The sequence below is a fragment of the Ambystoma mexicanum genome, chromosome 1q (assembly GCF_040938575.1).
Source record: "Ambystoma mexicanum isolate Mex_15411 chromosome 1q, UKY_AmexF1_1, whole genome shotgun sequence".
Classification (NCBI taxonomy): domain Eukaryota; kingdom Metazoa; phylum Chordata; class Amphibia; order Caudata; family Ambystomatidae; genus Ambystoma; species Ambystoma mexicanum.
The window spans coordinates 710,088,761-710,106,186 of NC_090922.1; the positions used below are offsets into that span (position 1 = coordinate 710,088,761).

The 17,426-nt window shown below is 47.4% G+C and overlaps 1 protein-coding gene across 2 annotated transcripts in view; it reads right to left on the minus strand.

Annotated features, from left to right (window-relative positions):
• The window catches only part of IMP3 (IMP U3 small nucleolar ribonucleoprotein 3), a 143,847-nt gene that overhangs the window by 78,645 nt on the left and 47,776 nt on the right, over positions 1 to 17,426 (minus strand). For both annotated transcript variants that reach the window (XM_069641337.1, XM_069641338.1), the window contains exon 2: positions 13,205 to 13,312. In XM_069641337.1, the coding sequence (XP_069497438.1) occupies positions 13,205 to 13,312 (108 nt within the window). The remainder of the gene's footprint in view (positions 1 to 13,204; positions 13,313 to 17,426) is intronic.

Here is a 17,426-nt window from a genome sequence, read left to right on the forward strand (position 1 = left end):
ATGATATCCTCTCCTTGGCTCTCTTAAAGTGACCAGCCAGGGGGACTTCATGTGCCAACTGTAGGAATTTGGATCTCAGTTCTTGGGGTACCACCAGTCTCCTGTTGTCCCCTGGAATAGACTCCATAGGCTCACTGTAGAGAAGTCCATCCTCCCAGTACAGCCTATGCTTCACATGGTCTTGCCCTTCAATCTGGGAAGCTGCCTATTGGCGCAGACCTTCTAGAGAGGGATCCCCTCTCTGTCCCCTACTGAAAATTGTCCCAGAGGGGTCACCATCTGCAAGCAAAGTCTGCAGCTCAGGATGGTCTCTTGGATCCAGATCTTCAAGACAGGGTTGAATCTCCTCCCCCTCGCACCCATCACAAGATGATTCTTCTGGCACCAACTCAGCCTCAACTGGTGGTGGGGTCACAGGGGTGCACTTCAGGTTTTGTACAGGAACCCTTTTCCTTGTGGAAATCTTGGGCTTGGAGACTCTGGGTTTACCCTTGGTCTCAGCTGGAAGGTCTCTTAAGGTTGCCTCCCTTGCTTTCCTGGTTAGCGCTCTTCTCTTCTAAGAAGGGGACTTTGGGGTTCTGGAAACTACACCCAGGGCCTTCAAGTAATTGCCCAAGAGTACCCTACCTGGCACTAAGACTGAACACTCAGTGATGTTAACAATCATGTTGTTACATTTAGTGATAGCTGGCAGTATGGGACACATTCGGACTGGACCTCCTGCTAACATGATAAGTCTTTTGGGAGCCTTAGTAACTTCCTCAGGTTGAAAGAAACTTTCATCTACCACAGTTATACTGGCCCCAGTATCTAATGGCAGGGGTGTCTTGACCATTTACAAGTACGCTGTTTTTCTAATACTCTTTAGTATTATCAGGCATGGAATTGTAGATCTCAATGTTCTGTTGTTCCCACGGTCCCAGAGATACTAAGAAAACTCTAGCCTGAACACCAATGTGTTCTTCAGCTTGAGGGTGAAAGCTAGCCCCTTGTCACTGGTATAGCCACATCATGCATGCATGCTAAGCTGACAGAGGGGATACCTGAAGGTTTACCCTTACATCTGGGATCTTCTTTTGCATGGTCAACAGACTCACAAACCACATATTTCCCAAATGTATTTTGGCATGGGGGTTTCTGATAACCTCCCTCTGGTTGGGCCCAGAGGTTTCACTAGCCCTATAAGGGTGTTCAGGGGGATATTTACCCTGGTTTTGTTTGTGGCCCTCTTTTTGGTGGGGGGATTTTTGGAATGATCTTTCTCATCCTTAAGCTCCCCCGCCCCATCCTCTTTCTTGTGAGGAGCCCCAAAATCCTTGCAAGTAGCCCTGTTGGCCAGTGCTTTAGAGTCAGTAAGGTGCTCTCTCAGCTCTGGGGGAACTGCATCAAAAATACTCCAGCATGAAGAGGCATCTCATGCCTTCATAAGAGCTCACCTTGTAGCCCTTAATCCGCCCATTTACGTTTTTCTGGCTTTCACACACCCAAGTGGCCCATGAGTTACCATCCCTCTTCTTGTGGATCCTAAATCATTTTAGGTATTGGGAAGGGGCCTTCCCAAACCTGGCTATGAGAGCAGTTTTTACCAATTGGTAATCTTGTCTATCGACATCATTCAACTCCATCACAGCATCACAGGCATTCTGGGGGAGCCTATAGATTACCCATGGAACAAACTCACGTTCGCATATACCTTGCACTTCACATGTAAACTCAAATGTACCCAGCCAATCAAGAATATCAGTTTTTGCATCACACACTCACCAAATCCTTGGGGAGATGAGGCTTCCTGCTCCTGGAGTGGTTTGGCAAAGAGGACTCTGGAACAGAATTGGAATCAAGGGAGGTTTTCATGTCTAGCTCATGCTGCATCCCTTTTCCCTGAGTTGCAGTTCCTTCATCATTTCTGGGTCTCTCATTTCAGACTGAATTTTCAGTTTCCTAAATTCAAGCTGCATTTTCATTTTCCTTATCTCTAGCAGCAGCTCCGCTGACATGTTAGACATGGGTATAGGCGAGGTCAGTGGATTGGAAGGTGGATCAAGAATCACATTAACATCCATACCATCATTTGCCTCACTTGCTGGAAGTTGAGGGCCCAATTATACAATCTTTGACCCACACTGCTTCTGAGGAAGAGGTGGATAGGCAAATTGGACCCCTATGGGCATGTGAGAACTGGTAATTCTCAAAACTGGTGGAAAACCAGGAAACCCAAGGCCAGGGCTAAACCCCTTAAGACTGTTGGATCGTCTGTTGATGACTCCAGAATAAATCCTAGTGCTAGGAGGGAAACTTCTAAGACAGGTAAAAAGATCTAAGAGGAAGTGGAAGCATATACCTTACTTGACCACGACCCCTCCAACCAAGATACCAGAGACCCAATCTGCTCTTGTGATAGAGGTGGTGAGGAATCATGGAGGCCCCTCTAAGGGATTTCTTTCTAAGAACCCCTTGTAAAGGCCTATTATAGGTTCAGAAGTTGTCACATCTTCAGAGGGACTGTTAAACCAGATGCCCTACACATTAAACAAGAGAGATGTACCCAACGGTATGTGTAGGTCATATAGCTTTGAAAATGAAGTGCCATGGCAAGGGTTACAAAAGATTGCCGATGTCCTCAGCAAACATTTTAACTGACTTACAACAGGAGATCCATCCTGGTGAGGATTAGATCCTCCTGTCCCTTAGTCTGGGGGTGGGGAGGAGTATTAGGGAGAATTTATTTTTGGTGCTTCATTCCTCCCACCTTAGAGACCCCAGCTCTTTTGCCGGACTTTAGGACTTTTTAATTTTAACCCTAGAATGAGTGAGACGCATGTGTTTTGACCGGATTTGGATTATATGGTTCGATTGTTTTTGGAGTCTGACAAACTTCATATGCATCCACTTTCTGCATGGTGACACACAGCCCCTTCAGTGCATTGTCACAGAGAAATCCTTTAGATTTCTCATAAGGTTTAAATAGCTTTTCTTGTGTGAATTACTGTTCCCAAGAATATTAAAGTGAAATTGACTTCACTTACCTTATCTCTTTGTAGGTCCAGCACACACCATCTTAAATGGAGTGCTGGGGGGGTTACCTAGAAGCCCCTTATCTTACCTACTCAAGTAAAAATGTAAAAATGTTCATGTTACCCTCCATATGTCCTGGGCGGGAACATTTTCTCCTACCTTTCCTTTGCAACATGGTGTTTCTCAGAGGTTGGCATTACAGTCCTCTCTTTTTCTCACTCTACCATCACCACTTGCAGAGATCAACCCTTTTGGAATCTCTGGTCACTTTTATGCTGACAATTCCCAGATCTTTTTATCCTTTTCTTCTGTCTCAGATGCTATCCAGGCAAAGATTACTGCTCGTTTACTTCAGGGATCGAAATTTAAGATTGGATAAGCAGGAGCTAGGAGGAACTCCTGGGTATACAGCATTAAACAATAACCAGCAGCTACCACTGGGGAACGAGGAGCTAGTAGATATTGCTCTGCAACGCTAACTTATAATTCAGTCCATTATTTATGACCACTTCTGCTTTAGATGTTGAATAGATGTGTCCTAATGTACATTAATAGATTGTCCCAAACATACACAGATAAGTTCACGTAGCTGTTCTCGTTCTGCATCATTTGGTGTGGGGAGCCATGAAGTAGCTCTTGGTAGCTGTTGATGTGACGCTAACCAGGCTCTTCTAGAAGCAGGAGCTAACTAGCTCCCCTCAATATCAAACCCTGTTACTCTCTATCCAATCTTGGATGCATTTTTGGTTTCCCCATCTCAACCGATAATGTAAGCTCTATTATTTCCCTCTTCTACCATTTGCCCCTCTACTATCTCATTTCCTCTGCATCTTATACCTGTAACCCAAAATGCTTGCAACCTTTGCATTATTGGTTACTCCTCACTTTCTTTTTTCATCCACACCTGCAACACTGCTCGTTCCCGTCAACTGCAGCTCTTCAATATATGGAACGCCTGTCCCTTTGTCCCCTTCTCCCTTTCCAGGCCACCAAACTTATGTTCTCACTTGACTTGACTATTGCTCTGCTCATCCAATTGCCCTCTCTGCCTACCGACTTACTACTTTACATTCTATGTTCAATCTTCTATCTGTTCTCTTTCTTCTATCAGCTTATCTGTTCTCTCTTTCTTCTATCAGTTTGCAAACCTATGCCTACTTCCTTCAGTCTATTTCTTGCCCCCCTTCGAATCTCACCTCCCTTTTTACTTCTTGCCCATGGTCTATAAATGCATACATTGTATTGCTCTCCTCATTTTTCCCTCTCATTTATTTCTATGTCCCTGCTTTTTCACTACACTCTCAATCTTTTTCTCACGTTGTAGCTCATTTTCCTCCCAATCACTGGAACTCTTTAACTTTTACTATCTGCTCTTCTCCCACTTTGTCTTTTTTTTCGTTCTACTCTTAAAACTCATTTACTTTCCTCATAACATAACTGTATTTCAGCCCCTTTTTTGTTTTACATTTATTTTCCAAGATATTGTGTGATTGTATTTCTGTATAGCGCTTTTGTGAAAGTACTCTACAAATCAACAAATACAAATAATTTGTGCTAGCATACTTCCTTTACACTTCCATGGCAAACCCAGAGGCTTGAACCATGCACTCAGCTTGATTAACAGCAGCAAATGAAAAACGAAATTTCCCCAAATCCTCACAAAATGAACTACTAAATATATGTGATCCACAAAACCAGAGCTGAATCATTTTTCCCTCCTGAGTGGCTAAGGTTAATCATGCTTGATTTCCATTAGTGTTAGGTGTGGTAAGGAGATTACAGGCTGGTTGTTTTGTTATGTCTATGGAGTGATGTAGCCATTTCTTCACATTTTAGCAGGGAGGTTTCATCTGAGTAATGTGCAATGTGAGAGTTCCCAGTCTAGCATGGCGGGGAGGATGTTGCACATTAGGACTACAGTTGCTTTAATTTCTCATGCTTTTCCTCCTTGTCAAAGGTCCTGGGAAACTAGAGAAAGGGAAGGGCTTAAAACCTGGAACTGGAGAGATCAAGCAACTCAGACATATTGCACCTGGAACCTTATGATCTAGAAAAAAAAGACCAGATAATGTGAGAGCTGTACCCAAAGTCTGGAACTGGACGTGATATTTAAAAGGAATACAAACCAAAAGCAGAACTCTCTGCCTTTTCCATCTTGCAGGCCCCAATGGCAACTGCTGAGCAAATCGGGACTTGTCCTCTTCTATCATTGCTATTTTCCAGGACTCGTACTATGTGACCCTGCAGAGATTTAAAATAATATACATACATGCATGCAGAGAAGGGGCTCTCTCACTTGTGGTGGCTGGTCCACCCGGAATAACAGAAAATCTAAGTAACTTAAGACAACTCCTCAGATCTAGTGAAACAATTAAATGGCACGGCTTCCAGAGGATTCTCTTTATCCTGGAGTCATGGGCAAAAGCCCAAGTAAGAATTATTAATGCACCTGGGTTCTCTCTGCAGGCTTTTGTTTGGAATTAAAGTCTCACTCTGACTAATTCAGTATATTTCTTTAATTTCCTTTCCACTCTGGCTACGGAAAGGAAAGCGTTGGAAGACAACTAATGGGCACAGATCTGAAAATGCATTGGAACTGTGTAAATAAATTGCGCCTCAAGGTAGAGGACTATGTCAACAAGTACTCCCAATAATTAGACAGCCCCGTAGGCCTCTATTAGTGATGCACGCTCCTTTGCCTTACCTCCTTTAAGGGGCTATCAGATTTAAGAGCACTGGTCATATCTGGTAGAGCTTTCATTCTAGAAGGAGCTAATTTCCACATTTGTAGTGATGCAAAGGTTACATTTGAAAGTTACTGTAGGCAGATAACACACATCTTGGGTGCATTGGCTAAGTGCATTGCACCATATGGCATATGAGCAGGTGACCAAAAAGCTCAGGACTCGGTGGGATCTGCAGATTTTAATTTCCAACAGACAACTAGCATACATCCTCACCAGCCTTTTGCCCACAATGGCACTGGGTGAAAGGTCATGCCAAGCATGGGGGCAAAGACCTATGCTAATTGGACTAACCCAGCAAACGTCATTCATGGTGGAAGCCTGAATAAACAAACTCCTGAGGGCCACAGTATTGGAAAAATAACACTTTAGACCACTGACCCGAGTCATTGTTGTGGTATTGAAGCTTTACCTCTGCTAAATGAAACTCTGATCTTGTCACTAAATGCACATTTTCATGCTACTGTATAGCAAAGCCCCACTTTTGCTAGAGACAAAGAGGCACACATTTCCACACCATTCTCCATTAAGCATTATGAATGTGAGCCAATGGTGGCAGTGCATGTTTTGTGTAGTAGAATGAGAATGCATTACTTACCGTAAAAGCATTTCTGATGGTTGTATCTGCTTAGATTCACATGCTGTGCATAGGTCCGACATCCAGTGGTCACTGCGGAGTATTGCATTTTGTTTTTCGTAGTCGAAAAGGGGACGTCGACAAGGCGTGTCTGAAACACTATCCCTATAGTGACGTGCGTTGTACCCACAATCCCTCACGCGTCGAGGTCCCTCTGTTTGTATTTTTTCTGCCCTGAGGGAGCCTTCTAGACGTGAGTGAGTACAGAAAAGAGAGAGAGAGAGATATATATATATAAAGGAAGTCTATGTTCCTTCCATCCGAGCGGGGAGGAAGGGTGGGCGCATGTGAATCTAAGCAGATACAACCATCAGAAATGCTTTTACGGTAAGTAATGCATTCTCTTCTGATGTTTGTTAATCTGCTTAGAATCACATGCTGTGCATAGACTAGCGAGCAGTACCCGGAGATGGCGGTGGGTTATGAGAAGGAACAGTAGAGAAAAGGTGTCGTAATACTGCCTGTCCCACCTGGGAGTCAGATCTAGAGTGTGTATCTAGACAGTAGTGTTTTGTAAAGGTGTGCACAGAACTCCAGGTAGCCGCTTTGCAGATGGACTCAAGGGGAACATTTGCAATGAATGCTATGGATGCCCCTGTGCCTCGAGTAGAGTGTGCTCTTGGCTTAAAGGGCAGTTCTCTCTTAGCAAGAGTATAGCAGAGAGTGATGCATTGAACAATCCATCTAGAAATAGTGGATTTTGAAACCGCATCTCCTTCTCTTCCTGCTGCCACTGAGACGAAGAACCGATTAGTCTTCCTCAATGGTTTGGTTCTTTCCATGTAGAACATGACCGCCCTGCGTACATCAAGTGTGTGCAGAGTCCTTTCTCCCAAATTGGAAGGATTTTGAAAGAACGTTGGTAGTTCTATAGATTGGTTTACGTGGAATTTAGAAATAAATTTTGGAGCAAACCTAGGGTGAGTGCGTAGAACCACTTTATCTCTGTGAACTGTAACGAAGGGGTCTAGAATAGAAAGAGCCTGAAGTTCACTTACTCTCCTGATGGAGGTGATAGCTATTAAAAAAGCAGTCTTAAGAGTGAGGTGTTTAAGAGATGCTTTGTGCATGGGTTCGAATGGAGAGCCCATGAGTCTTGTAAGTACCACATTAAGGTCCCATCCGGGAGCTGGGTCAGCTATCGGGGGGTGTATTCTTTTTACTCTCTCCATGAAGGCCTTTATAACAGGGAACTTCCACCACGACACTTTGAGTTGGGAAGTGGTGTATGCAGAAAGTGCCGCTAGGTGGACTTTAATGGAGTTGAATACTAGACCTGAATCCAAAAGGTGGGTTAGGTATAGTACCACATGTGTGGGAGAGCAGTCAATAGGGTTGATGCCTTTACTCCTGCACCAGATGACAAATCTTTTCCACTTGCTAGAATAGCAGTGGCGAGTGTTCGGTTTTCTGGCTTCCCTGAGGATGTCCATGCATCTTTGCGGGAGTTGTAGATGTCCGAACTCTATGATCTCAGGAGCCAAGCTGCTAAGTTCATGTTCTGGGGGCATGGGTGCAGGGTCCTGCCCTTGTCCTGAGACAGCATGTTGTACGGGCAGGGGAGTTTTACTGGGGGAGATAGAGACATCTCCATCAAGTGAGCGAACCATGGTTGTCGTGCCCAAATAGGGGCCACTAGTATCATGGTCACTTGTTCCTGGTGCATCTTGTGCACCACCTTGTTGAGAAGGGGAGTCGGGGGAAAAGCGTAAACAAATTTCCCTGACCATTGCATCGACAGACCGTTCCCCTTGGATTGGTTCTGGGGGTACCTGGAGGCGTAACTTAGGCATTGAGAGTTCTCCAGGGTTGCGAACAGGTCTATCTCTGGGAAACCCCATTGTGTGAAGACGTCGAAGACGATGTCTTCGTGCAGGCGCCATTCGTACTCTTCGGGCAGGGGGAAATCTCTGCTGAGTCTGTCTGCAAGCAGATTGAGTTCCCCGGGTACATGTAGTGATAGTAGGAACATGTCCCGTTTGAGAGCCCACTTCCATATATTTTGGGCCAGTTTGGATAGGCCTGGAGAATGGGTGCCCCCCTGCTTGTTGATGTAGTACATGGCTGTAGTGCTGTCCGTGAGGACCATTACAGTCTTGCCTTGTAGGTGTTCTTGGAAGGCTTTTATTGCCTTGAATACCGCCAGTAGCTCCAGTAGATTGATGTGTTTGGATGCTACGTTCGGAGTCCACACTCCGTGAGCAGTTTGATGGGATAGGTGAGCCCCCCATCCTGTAAGGGATGCGTCTGTGGTTAGAGTGGCTTCCGCCGCGGGTGTGGCAAAGGGTTTTCCTTTTTCCATGTTTCCCTTTGTCCACCACTGTAGCGAGAGAACCAAGGCCTGCGAGACCACCACTAGATCCTCCCATAGTCCGCTGGCCTGACACCGCTGCCTGTTGAGCCACACTTGCATAGGGCGCATGCGCAGGCGCGCGTGAGGTACCAAATAAATACACGACGCCATCATTCCTAGCAAGCGCATTGCTTTGCGTACCGTCACCTCTTGGCCGTTTACATATTGGGGGATCTGAAACAGCATGTTTTGGACCCTCTCTTTGGAGGGGAAGACGAGGCCGTCCCTTGTTTGAATTAGAGCCCCTAGGAATTGTTTGATTTGACTGGGGTTTAAACTGGACTTCTTTTCGTTGATGGAGAAGCCTAGCTGGAACAAAAGGTCTACCGTCTTCTGGGTATTTGCGAAACATGTTTCGTAAGAATCCCCTGTTATGAGCCAGTCGTCGAGGTAAGGGTAAACTGGGATGGACAACCTGCGCAGGTGGGCCGCTGCCACTGCCAGCACCTTCGTGAATACCCTTGGTGCTGATGCTATACCGAAGGGTAGCACTTTGAACTGGTAGTGTTTGCCCTTTATCATGAACCTTAGGTATTTTCTGTGCGCTGGCAACATTGAAATATGAAAGTATGCATCTTTCATGTCCAATGTTGTCATGTAATCTCCCTGGGAAAGCAGTGGGATCACTTCCTGTAAGGTTACCATACGAAACTTTTGGGGTTTGATAAATCTGTTCGCTGGGCGCAGATCTAATACAGGGCGCATGGTTAGATCCTTTTTGGGTACAAGGAAGTACACTGAATAAATACCTTCCGTTACCTGAGATAGAGGCACGACCTCTATGGCTCCTTTTTCCAGAAGTTGTTGTACTTCTTGCAGAAGGATGGCAAGATGTTCCGGCGTCATGCGACGTCCCCTCGGGGGTCTGTAGGATGGGGAACTGTTGAATTCGATACAGTAACCGTGGGCTACGGTGGAAAGTACCCAACGGTCTGACGTTATCTCCTCCCATGCAGGAAGAAAGGATGTTATCCGGCCCCCGACCGGTGTTGCATGGGAGGGGACGCGAATGTTCGCGTCACTTGGAGTTGTTGGGGGCTTGGGAGCCTCTGGGGGTGGATCCCCGACCCCTCCCTTTGCCCCGGCGTTGGCCTATTTGGCTGTACTGCCCACTATTGGTTTGGTAATTGGTGGCAGGGTATTGCTGATGTTGACTTTGTTGTTGGTGTTGGCGTTGGCCACGAAAAAAGCGTTTGTTGTCATAGCCGCGCCTGGTAGTGGGCTTAGAGATTTGGTCAAGAGTCTTGATAGTGTCGAACTCTTTTTTAGCCATCTCTAGGGCTTCATCTACCGCTTTTCCGAAGAGGTTAGCGTCCTCGACAGGTTTATTTATCAAAGACGCCTGTGTCTCTGGTTTAAAGCCTGAGTTGCGCAGCCATACATGGCGCTTTAGGAGTATTCCTTGTACCAGGGAACGTCCTGCTGTTTCTGCCGCGTCCAGAGAGTTTTTAACAATGCTCTGGTTCACTTGGGTTCCTTCGCCAATAGTTGACAGTAGGCGCGTACGTAAAGGATCCGGTGCTTCCTCAGCGTCTTTTCGCAGTTTGGCCCACTGCGCGTCTGCGTAGCTTGCAAGCAAGGAATTGTTGTTGGCAATTCTTGCTGAGAAGGCAGCCGAGGAAGTAACTCTTTTTGCAAGGGCATATAGCCTCTTGCCCTCCTTGTCAGGGGGTGCCTCACTGGTGGAAAGTGGTACCCCTGCCCTCTTTCTAGTATTAGATACCACTAGGGAATCCGGAATGGAATGTCCCCTAATGTAGAGGGGGTCTGAGGGTGAAGGAGTGAAAAGTTTTTCAATCCGTGGATTGACCCCTCTGATCATTGCGGGAGTGGACAGCGAAGGTATGATCCTTCTCTTCACTGAAGCGAGGAGGGGAATGGTCTGGCTGACCGGGGGTTTTTCTTTAATCACTCTTTCTACAAAGTCCAATTCTGGAGAGAGTTCCCCGGTGTCGAGTTCGAAATGCGCTGCTGCTCTGCGCAACAGTGCATTGAAAGTGGGCTGATCGTCAATTGGAGACGTGTTCCTAACTGGAGAATTGTCCGGAGGAGTTAGGTTTAGGACATCAGTGTCGGAACACACTGATGGTGATTGCCAGGGGTGTGAAGGTCCCTCTTCTGGGTTAACCCCGAAGCCTTCTTCTATAATGTCTGTTCTGTCTTCCAGACATTCCTCCTGGTTCTGTCCTTCATTGTCTATGAAATCATCTTCTTCCTCGAAGTATTGTTCCTCCCCAGTGAGGTCATATACATCTTGGAAGTCTGAGGCTGTGTCCTGCTGGGGATCGACTAGCCTCGGATTTTTGGCCCTGGGGTCCTCCTGAGGCCCTTCTCTAGTCCTCTTGTGAGTTTGAGAGGCCTGGGTGCTCATGAACCTTTCCATCCTCTCCATACAGAGGTGGAGTCTTTCCATTGTTTCATGGGGTACCCCAGAGCGGTCTGGCGGGGGAAACATAGGGTTATCTAACTCGAAATGGCTCGACCTCTCCCAAAGCGTCGAGGAAAGTGTCCCGTCGCCCTCCGAAAAACCTTCAGGTGTGTCGGGTGACTCCCTGACTGAAGGGGGTAGTCCCTGCTTTTCTTCGGGCTTTTTCGGCGTATCCTTTAACTTATGCGTAACGCTCGACGTAATCTTCGGCGTACGCTTTTGGGCGTCGGCTACAGCGATCCTCGCTAAGCTATCGGCGACTCGCTTGTCGGCGACTTGTTTGTCGGCGGAAGCTTGAGTTTTCGACGCTATGGGTATCGAACGCTCTACGGCGGTCTGCGCTTTCTGTTGATGCGCACCGGCCGATGGTTTGGTGGCAGCGCCCTTGTTTGCCGAAAGCCCAGTCGCAGGTCGCGGCTGCGAGAGGGGCTTCGAACCCGAACGGTTCGAGGAGGCCGCCGGTGGAACCTGCGTCTCCTTGGGCGCCGAAGCTCTTTTCGACTTCGTCGAAGAAGAGCCGTGGGTTGTGTGTTTATGTGGATCTTTGTGTGCGTCTGTGTCGCCGGGGTGTTCATCCCCATAAGCAGGGCGTGAGCCGAGCCCGTCGGGGCCGGGGACAGACGACGAAGCGCGTAAGCGCTCCTTAGAGGGGGTTTCGACTTCCGTAGCGGAGGTCGTGTTATCGCGTTCCTCGTCACTGTCGGTGGTAGCAGCGGCGGGTGAACCTTCGGCCTTCGACATCGCATAGGCCGCCCACCTTTTAACCCTTCGGTCTTTTAGAGTTTTAGGCTTAAGAAGCCGACAAGCCGCGCACCCTTCCTCCTTGTGATCGAGGGGCAAGCAGCGGTTACACCGTGAGTGCTTGTCCTTCCAAGTGAATTTGCCTTTACAAAGTGGGCAAAACCTAAACGGTGTCCTCTCCATAGCCGAGGCAATAAATTGCGATAAACACCCCAAGGGAAAGGAAGGGGAAAGGGAAAGGCATTCTCAGAAAGACCCAGAGATGTCCCACGACCCCACTCTCCCTACTGTATATGGCCAGCGAGACCAGGCCACGTGTTCGGCAGCGCCGAAGATTTCCTCCGCTCGACCCTCCGTCGACGATTTTTCTCGGCGGAGAACAGCTACAACTGCGTCGAGGGAGTGTGTATAAATTTTATGAGAAGAAACGACCAAAGGTCGAGGGTTGCAATGGTATCTCAAGGAGCTCCGCGTGAAGGCGACCAGAAGCTGGGCGGAAAAAAACAATCTGAGGGACCTCGACGCGTGAGGGATTGTGGGTACAACGCACGTCACTATAGGGATAGTGTTTCAGACATGCCTTGTCGACGTCCCCTTTTCGACTACGAAAAACAAAATGCAATACTCCGCAGTGACCACTGGATGTCGGACCTATGCACAGCATGTGATTCTAAGCAGATTAACAAACATCAGAAAATATCTTACTTTAGTCATCTGTGTTGGGATAAGCAATCATACTAAAATTGCGATTTCTCCCCTTGATGTGTGCAATTATCTGGCCAGTGGATTTAAAATAAGAATGGGAGCATTTGATCGAACAGCACTATGGATTGTGCATAAAATAATAGGACTAGTGCAGTTTCAGGCTGAAGTTTACACATTTTCCAGCAGGAGGCCGTGAGAAAAAAAGAGAAGTGCAGCTGCTGGAGAGACCTGCGGCAGCTGATGAGCCACGATATGCCCTGTGGTTCACACAATATGATTTTGTAGTTTATTTCACAGATGGATCTGGGAGGAGATCATTTTAAAATATTTTCTTTGCTGCTATTGGTAGTAACGCAGACTGCATATTAAGCACTGCAGTGTGCAATGCTAGTTTCATCTAGTATAATCCAGTTACATGCATATTTAAAGGTTTTTTATTTTTTTTAATTCAATACCATTCTACTGCATTCATTTTGGCAGGATGGGTGTTCATGTGGACCTGATAGTAAGCACATGTAAAATAGAACCGCGTTCCACTGGAGTGTAAGAAGCAAAATCAAAACACCACTATCTCCACTTACAGTTTCTCCAAAAGACGTGCAGTACTTTGTACTCGAAATGCGTCCTTCTCATCCAGATCCCTGATCTTTTGAGCCAGATCTCGCACATTCCTGCTTAGTTTGTTGTACCTAAAAGAACACAATGAAAATCAGGGTCAGAAAAATACGCATGTAAAAAAATAACTGAATGGTAGATTACCATGGACAGCTGTAAGTGATTTCAATCTAGCACACACCCACGTCAACGCCTAGCATGTAGTGCACAACTGAAATACTTATTTATTTTTGTCTAAAAGTTCTTTATTCTGAACGCTATACCACTCATATCACGCCCTTCTCCTGGAACCCCACCCCCCGGTCACACTGAACCAGGAATCAGGCTGGTTTGCAAAGGTAAATATTTATTTATGAATTAAAAAAATATATCACAATATTCGTAAGAGTTACACAACAATCACGGGGTGAGGTAACATTGAATACTCTCTTTAATACACGAGGAGTAAGTAGTGAGCAAAACAATTCAGCACAGAAAATAATACTTGTGTGGGTTCAGATCTGATAGCACTGTGGTTAGAGGTTCCCCCTGCACAGCCCTAAACCCCCCCAATAGGCAATGTAAAGAGATAGGAGGAGAGAACAGGTTTCAGGAATGGCAGAATTCAAACAGAATATCAATCCCAGTTGGTTCCATGTGATTTCATCACCAGGCTTTTAAACGTGCACATTCCACCACCACCAATGTGCTCATGTTTTTTTTTTGCCCCCCCCCAACACTTATTTTTTACTATTGTCCACTCGACCAAACCCTTATTTGCCCTTTCCCACCCCCCTAAAAAATGTGATGAGCACATTCGATGTATTTTTTTTTTTGATAAAACATTTTTTATTGTTTTACATCCTCATCAACACAACAACATGTGTGGACTAGCATGTCCTTTCAAAATTCGATCATTAGCAGAGTAATTATCAATCACCCATAACATTACCCCGAGTCTTTAGTGCAGTTAAACCGTATCCCCCCTCACTGCATTCAACAGGATCTAAGGTCCATCCTCTTCCCACCTCCCCCATATCTTATCCGCTTTGGCAGGGCAGCCTCTGGCAGTATATACTCTGTGTTCTATACTTGCACATATGTTCATGTCCGTTGCCCATTGCTCCATCGTTGGGGACTCCGGGGCTCCCCATTTTTGCACTATATTGCGCTTCATCAGTCCCGCTGCCGTGTTCAAGAGCAGTCTGTCCCATTTATTAAGTGCAATCTCACCCGGAACACCCAAAATGATAATCTTTGGGTCCAGTGGTATACGGCACACCAAGACATTACTAAGTTCAGTACAGCATTCGTTCCAGAAGGTGCAGATTCGGGGGCATGCCCAAAGGATGTGAAAGAAGGTCCCCTCTTCCTCTAAGCAACGGAGACAGTTCGGGTTCGAGGCTCTCTCCCACCTATATAGTATCGTCCTGCAGGATCTTTAATTGGACCAGGCGAAGCCTGGAAGAGATGGCCACTTCCCTTGGGTGCATTAGCACTTGGATCCAGTCTTCTGGATCTATTACCCCTACATCCACCTCCCATTTGGCTTTCAGGGTCATGAGTTCGGGCGTAGCAAAGGATGTGATAGCATTATATAGGATGGAGGTGCATTTGGTGGGGATGAAAGCTGGCAGCATATTGCGCTCTATCGGTGTATAGTCCGAGACATTGGTGCCTGCAGGTATGTGGTTTCTTTGGGCATGGCCCAGTTGTACATAGTGGTATCGCTCGGTGCCCGGGAGTTGGAATTTTTGCTGGATGATTTCAAACAAGGTTATATCCCCCTCCTCAAGAATATCCCCGACTCTCAGAATCCCGGCCCTTACCCATCGGGGCCATGGTTGAAGTTTCTTTATCTCGGGCAGGTTGCCATTTCTCCACAGGGGTTGTGCCGTGGTTACTTTATGTTCCCACGCTACGAATCTGTGCGCCTGCTTCCAAACAGCAATAATATGAGTCATGGTCGTTGGTGGGGGGGGGTCTCGGGAGAGTTTGGTATAGCAGTTGCCATGGGTCGGTACCGTGCATGGCCGCGACCTCGGCCTTGATGTGGGGGAGTTCCCTATCTCTGTGAAGCAGGTCGTTGACCACTGCCAACTGTGCAGCCCAATAATACGTTTGGAGGCGGGGAGCCCCTATCCCACCCTCCCAGATCGATCTTTGAAGCGTGGCGAGCGCTATCCTCGGCTGGCCTCCCCCCCATATTAGTTCCCGAAAGAGGGTTTCAACCCGTTTAAAGTCGGAGTCTGGGATCTTTAATGGGGCGTTCTGTAAGACATAGAGAAAGCTTGGGAGAGTCATCATCTTAAAGAGTGCGGCTCTTCCCATGGGCATAAGAGGGAGAAGCCTCCAGTGGTGGACGTCATTGACAAAACGATCAAGGACCGGTTGGAAATTGTGTATTGTATATTCAGTCAGGTTTGTAGTCACCCCTATCCCTAAGTATCGAAAACCTTGCGGTTCCATTCGGTACGGGCATTCCTGGGGGTCAACCTGCACATTGCCTTTCACCGGGAAGAGAACTGATTTCCCCCAATTAATTTTAAGCCCACTAAATTCTCCGAAACGGGTAAACATCTGTGTCACCCTGGGGCAGGATCGAGCTGGGTCCCCCAGGTATATCAGGAGGTCATCTGCGTACAAGGAGATGCGGTCCTCATGTCCTTCAGGCCATCTGAATCCGGTCCACGCAGCATTCTGGCGGAGCCAAAGGGCGAGAGGCTCAATTGCCAGGGCAAAGAAAAGGGGAGAAAGGGGGCAACCCTGCCTCGTGCCCTTTCCCAGTGGGAAGGACCGGGACGGCCAAACATTCACCCTGCTTGAATGTTAGTGTAGAGTAATTTCACCCATCCCAAGAAGCTGTCTCCAAACCCCATACGCCTCATGATCTCCCAGAGGCAGTCCCACCTGACCGAATCGAAGGCCTTTTCGAAATCTATTGCCAATAGAGCGAGAGGGGTATCAATGACCGGGGCCCACTCTAGCGTCAACTGGAGCCGACGCAGGTTCATTCGAGTTGATTTGTGTGGCATAAAGCCACATTGATCCGGGTGGATCAAGGTGTGGGCTACTGACTGCAGTCGGTTGGCAAGGAGCTTGGCAAGAACCTTGGCTTCACTATTAATTAATGAGATAGGCCGGGAAGAGGCGCACAATTCCGGGGGCTTATCAGGTTTGGGAATGACCACAATGGTGGCTTTGCATAGCTCAGGTGGGAGGGTGCCTTGGTCGCGGGCGCCGAGGAGCATCCTGTAGAGGGGGGATGCTATTTTATTCCCTCCAAGCTTTTGCCAGGTCTCGGCCGGGAATCCATTAGGGCCTGGTGTTTTCCCTGTTTGAAGTTGCGCTAGGGCTTCGGCTATTTCAGATTCAGAGAGATCGGAGTCCAGTTCCTCACGTTGTTGTGCTGTCAGTGCTGGGAGTGTTACTTCGTCTAGTAGGGTCGGGTCGAATGGTGTTATCGGGGCTCAGTAGAGTTCCGCATAGAACTGGGCAAAAGCCTCTGCTATTTCGGCCTCCGTCTGGTACCCGACACCATTCGGGGCAACAATTTCCTGGACATGACGTCTCCCCTCCTCCCTCCTCCCTCCTCTCAAGCCAGGCCAGCATTTTGCCTGCCTTGTCCCCCAGTTCGTATATCCTCGCTCTGGTGTCCCAATGGGCTTGCTTGGCATTATCCAGCATAATATTTCTGAGGGTCTCCGTGGCTAAATTGAGGGACCTTTGAGTCTGCGGGGTAGGGTCAAGAACATGCGTGTTTTCGGCCTGGATCATTTCACCCTCCGCCTCTACTATTTTTTGGAGTCTCTCCCTCTTTTTATTCGCTACCCAGGAGATTATTTCCCCACGCAGCACCGTTTTATAAGCCTCTCACACCACTACTGGGTCGTCCACTGCTAGTTCATTTATGTTGAAATATTCATCGGACACCTCCGTGAGGTGGTCCACCAATTCGGGGAATCCAAGGTAGTAGTTGTTTAGTCTCCATGCTCTAGGGGGGGTTGTGGCATGCGTTCGTATTTCTATTATTAGGGGGGAATGGTCCGAAATTCCACGAAGGAGGAATTCTGCGGATATCGCCCTATGTAGGTCTGTGTTCGGGATGAGGAGGTAGTAGAGTCTAGAGAGGGAGCCATGGACCCCGGAGTGGAACGAATAACCTCTGCTTTGGGGATGTAACTACCGTCACAAATCTCGGAGGCCTAG